Raw genomic sequence first — 5,308 nt, forward strand, 5'->3', positions numbered from 1 at the left:
CCATTAGTGAAATAATAATATTTCACTAATGCACTTTTTCATATTTTCAGAGTAGCTTTAACAAGAAACCGGAAACTCAAGAATATTAATTTTGCAACCTAAATATGAATTGGGTATAATCTCAGAAATATAAATATGAATTGGGTATAATCTCAGAAACGGAACATTTCAGAAACCAGTCCATCCCTGCTAAATTTATAATGGATATGAATACAGCAGTGTGGCTGATAATATGTCAGTTGACTGATAATATGTCAATGGTGGTTATGGCTAAACATTGTGCATGTGCGTGTGTGTGCATTTTTGTACCATGGTGAAGTCATGCAGGATGCCAGCTGAATCGCCGTCTCTGAACTCAGGGACAGGTACTTTGATGAGCTCCACCTCATCGTCTTCGAAAAAGCTCACATTCTCTTCAAGCAGCATCAGCGGTGCCTCAAACTCCTTCCAGGTGGATATCTGATGGATGGATAGTCCCAACTTTCCAGTTTGGACAGAAGGTTTGGCTATCCACCAGAGACATCAGGATGTGCCTGCCATGCAAGAAGCTTAGTTGCAGATACATTGGCCTCTTCACCATCACCCGACAGATCAACCTGGTCACTTATCAACTGCACCAATTTTAGTATCTGGTAGACTGGGAAGGTTATGACCCAGAGGAACGCTCATGGGTCCCCAGAGACGATATCCTCGATCCAGCCCTGCTCACAGCCTTCCACGACTCTCACCCTAATCGTCCTTGGCCCAGAGGAAGAGGTCGACCACCACAGTGTCCGGGTCCTCGGCCACTGGGAGCAGGCCGTGGAGGTGGGTGGGGTACTGTCACGTAATTGCCAGGCTCCAACATCAGCCAATCACAGTGCTCACCCTTACCAGAATTCTGATCACACATACTTGTTACTCGTGCAGCTGAACTCTATCAGTTACCTCTAGTAATTGTCTCCAGTGCGTCTTCCCTTCCTAAGTGTCTCCAGTGTTCTCTGTCTACAAACCTGTGGAAAGGGATTACCTTTATACTCACCATTTCCAAAGAGGTGTGTGCATCCTTCCTCTCATCCGCTCTGCCATCCATGACCCCCTGAACCTGTAACAAAGGAAAGTCAAGTTATCAACTTTACTCTCTCTCCTGATTATATATCTGAACTGCATACTCCAGCTTGATTGCCAGTTTTTCAGTGCTGTATTAAACACTCTAGGGCTGTCAAAAAAAATTTGAATTTCGAGTATTCGTCGAATTTAAAATAAAAATCCACATTCGAATGCAAAAAACGCTGCATTCGAATTTTAGGTGTGCGTTAAGAAGGCTGCCTTATCAGTGGAGCACGATATGCGATGACGATGTAAGTGTCATTACATTTGAATGTTTTTGTTAGCCTATCCAGTTGAAGCCACTAGATGCGGCGCTGCTGCGTTGTTGATTACAAATATTGCGGGAAAAGAGAACATCAATGCGGAGAAGATCTTGTTTACGTCAAAACTGAAACCAAACTGTTCACACAGAACGCATATTTCGTGCATCTATCACTGCTGCACTTGAGAACCGCATTTTTGGAGAGCCATGTAAAATTAATGCAAGTTCTTTGAACTTTTGTCAACTTTGAAAAAACATATCTCGATACTTAATGGTGGATTTTTTTCCCCATCCCACTGCAACTCATGTTTTTAAACAAAAAATATACTCTGTGTGATGGGCTTTCGGCCTTTTGTATTAAACTATGAATGCATACATGATGCTGTTTTGTTTATAGTTGTTTAAGCAACTTAATTGTAATTGGTTTATAAACATTATTTTAAACATTATGCACTTTTTTTCACAGATAGTCATGTTATATGCTCGATGCGCTCTCGTGTGGCCTCAGGAGAAAAGCCAAAAGCTTTTCTTTACCCTAACTGAAATTATGCATTTTAAATTTGAATATAATTCGAATTTTGATAATAATTAAGCACAAAATTTGAATTTAGTTTTTCAGCCATTTTGGCAGCCCTAAAACACTCCGTTAATTCCATCTATCTGAGTTTACATTATGTAACATTTGCTGTCTGTGCTCGATTTTATGCTTAGTTTCTTTTGCATCTCAGAGTGAATCTGTAACCCATTTCTGGGCCACAACCCCCAGCTGAAAATCACTGCTTCAAAAAATACTGCTTCAAGGTTTAGACTGATTATGAAGTAAATGTTATAGAAACGAATTAAGTGAAGATAAACATCAATGCAAGATGACACAAGTTAGATGTTACGATCACTATGGTTACATCAATTATCTCACCTCAAGCATATAGTATCTATACAGGAAGGCTCCTCCCACCACTACACCAGAGAGAACGAGAGCCAATCCCAGACAGAAGCACCAGCACCACACCTTCGACTGCGGACGCACCAACACCGCTGCCTCAGAATCCTACAGAGAAATGACAGTTACAACATTACATTTAAACAATTACTTAACAATATATATATATATATATATACATACACAACTGTTCGAAAGTAATTAATACATTTATTCAGCAATTATTCATTAAACTGATCCAAAGTGACAGTAAACACATTTATAACGGCATGAAAGATTTCTATTTCAAATAAATTCTATTCATCAAAAAATCCTGAAAAAAATAACATCACGGTTTCCACAAAAATATTAAGCAGCACAGATGTTTTCAACATTGATAATAATAAGTGTTTCTTGAACATCAAAAATGATCATTTCTGAAGGTTCACATGACGCTGAAGACTGGAAGAAAGGCTGCTGAAAAAATCAGCTTTGTCATCAAAGACGTATATTACATTTTAAATGGATCAAAATAGAAGTTATTTAAATTGTAATAATATTTCACAAATTACTGTTATACTGTATTTTTAATCAAATAAATGCAGCCATTTAAATGTGAGCATATTAAACAAGGCCTAACAGAAAAGAACAGTTCAACACGAGAATTAAAGGGGTCTATCCAAGTTACAGAGAGTATTTTCAAAGTAGTAAAGGACAAAATATGAATATTATTGGATAGAGATTCATTGTCCTTGTTCAAATGAATGCCTTATTTTAAGCACTATGTACCATATACAGTATACAGTTACAAAAGGGCCTGATTCTCCACCCCAAACTTTCAGTCGTGTCCCTGTAGACATTCACATACAGCTCACAGACAGCAGATATCATCTGCCATGAGACACACCACAAATGAACCCAGAAAAAGTCTATTCAGAGCCTATTTTAGACAGAAATTATGACAAATGGCAGTTTTGAGACAAACAGAACAAAAACAAAAAAAAAGAAGTGAGATTCACACTCCATCTCTTCAGGTTTCAAGTCGAGAGACATTAAAACAGTTTGGTGTCAGCAACTTCTGCAAAAAGTCATAAAGAGGAAAATTCTTCCAATTGTAATCTACATAAATGCTTCACTCAAATAATAATTGCACACAAGCACAAGCATGAATTGAAAGAGAAAGTAAAGCAAGCAGTTTCTATTTGACTAGCAGAAGGGGAATTTAATTTAGTATCAGAATGATAAAAAGAGAGACACAGATAACATGTATAATGGAGGAGGGAGAGAGATACAGTGCCACTGAAAGCACTCAGACCTCCTTGTTTCATTGTGCTCTACTTATTTAATCCAAATAGTCAAAATAGTTTATCCTAGTTTAATATCCTGCAGTGGATTTTTTTTTTCTTTTTGCACATTATCTCACTGATGTATCAATTTGCAAAAGCTAAAGAAAACAAGTGAGTTTTCTAAAGAGATTTAAAAACCGATAGCGATGAAGCAGCTCTGAGGTGCGCTGACAGGCTGTTCCATAATCTAGGGCCCATCACAGAAAAAGCTCTATCATCCAACAATACCTGGAAATGATGCGTTTATTAACATTTTATAACACGTACAAAAACGTACCATGGTAACCAATGTTTCTGTCAAAATACCATAGTAGCCTATCTAATTACATTTATTTTGACCTCACTTAACTATCTGAACTCGGTATCAGAAACCACCCTCATCAAAGAATAAAAACATCCCATAGGGGCTTCTGTAAATTAGTTAACATTGTTATTAGATTACCAAAACGTATCAAATAAAAACATCAAAATAAATTAAAACAAAATACCAATATTATTTAAAGTAAAAATGAAAATGAAATAAACATACTGAATAAAAAAATAACTTATTTTTTCTTTGTGGACTAAGGCATTATTCATTTAATGAGGTGAAAAGAACTGCGGTAACTTTTTACCAGGGTATTAGTGATTACAAGGGTGCTTACGCTACCCGTCTTTGACAAACTTTGGGCCGTCAGCCATTTTATATCACTTTCACTGAACCTGATCAAAGTTTAATGCGCAAACCTGAACAAAGAAACACATTTAACGTACTTCTACATTTGGGACACTCTCTGTACTTCTCTCAAGATAATATAACATCAATGTGCACATATACCTGGACTAAAAGGCTTAATTACGAGATCATATTGATAATAATATCGAACGCAACATAAGTAGCCTATCTAATTACATTTATTTTGACCTCACTTAACTATCTGAACTCGGTATCAGAAACCACCCTCATCAAATAATAAAAACATCCCATAGGGGCTTCTGTAAATTAGTTAACATTGTTATTAGATTACCAAAACGTATCAATTAAAAACATCAAAATAAATTAAAATAAAATACCAATATTATTTAAAGTAAAAATGAAAATGAAATAAACATACTGAATAAAAAAATAACTTATTTTTTCTTTGTGGACTAAGGCATTATTCATTTAATGAGGTGAAAAGAACTGCGGTAACTTTTTACCAGGGTATTAGTGATTACAAGGGTGCTTACGCTACCCGTCTTTGACAAACTTTGGGCCGTCAGCCATTTTATATCACTTTCACTGAACCTGATCAAAGTTTAATGCGCAAACCTGAACAAAGAAACACATTTAACGTACTTCTACATTTGGGACACTCTCTGTACTTCTCTCAAGATAATATAACATCAATGTGCACATATACCTGGACTAAAAGGCTTAATTACGAGATCATATTGATAATAATATCGAACGCAACATTCCTAAAATGCGGTTAAGCAATTCAACAGAAGTAAATATACACTAGATTTGTTAGTGACTTCAGTACCTGTACATCAAGAATGAGACTTTCCTTCTTTGGGTCCTTGAAGGCGAGAGCCTTGTTAAAAGAAACTTTAACCATATTGAAAAGTTTCTGTAAGTGGCTGTTTCCGCGAGATCGAGAAAGAATAGAGACAGAGCTAAGTGAAAGCGTTTAGTTTCCGCGATGTCTGTCTGTGTGTGACGCACATGAC

The 5,308-nt window shown here is 36.5% G+C and overlaps 1 protein-coding gene across 1 annotated transcript in view; it reads right to left on the bottom strand.

Annotated features, from left to right (window-relative positions):
• LOC107601060 (integral membrane protein 2B-like) overlaps nt 1–5,308 on the bottom strand; it is a 7,826-nt gene extending 2,518 nt beyond the window's left edge. Inside the window, exons 1-4 of the mRNA XM_016293072.1 lie at nt 5,122–5,308; nt 2,268–2,399; nt 928–1,084; nt 310–506 (exon numbers count right to left, since the gene is read on the bottom strand). Coding sequence (XP_016148558.1) covers nt 310–506; nt 928–1,084; nt 2,268–2,399; nt 5,122–5,196 — 561 coding nt within the window. The 5' untranslated portion in view covers nt 5,197–5,308. The remainder of the gene's footprint in view (nt 1–309; nt 507–927; nt 1,085–2,267; nt 2,400–5,121) is intronic.

Source organism: Sinocyclocheilus grahami, unplaced genomic scaffold, assembly GCF_001515645.1.
Source record: "Sinocyclocheilus grahami isolate Dianchi unplaced genomic scaffold, SAMN03320097.WGS_v1.1 scaffold298.1, whole genome shotgun sequence".
In the NCBI taxonomy this organism is placed as follows: Eukaryota; Metazoa; Chordata; class Actinopteri; order Cypriniformes; family Cyprinidae; genus Sinocyclocheilus; species Sinocyclocheilus grahami.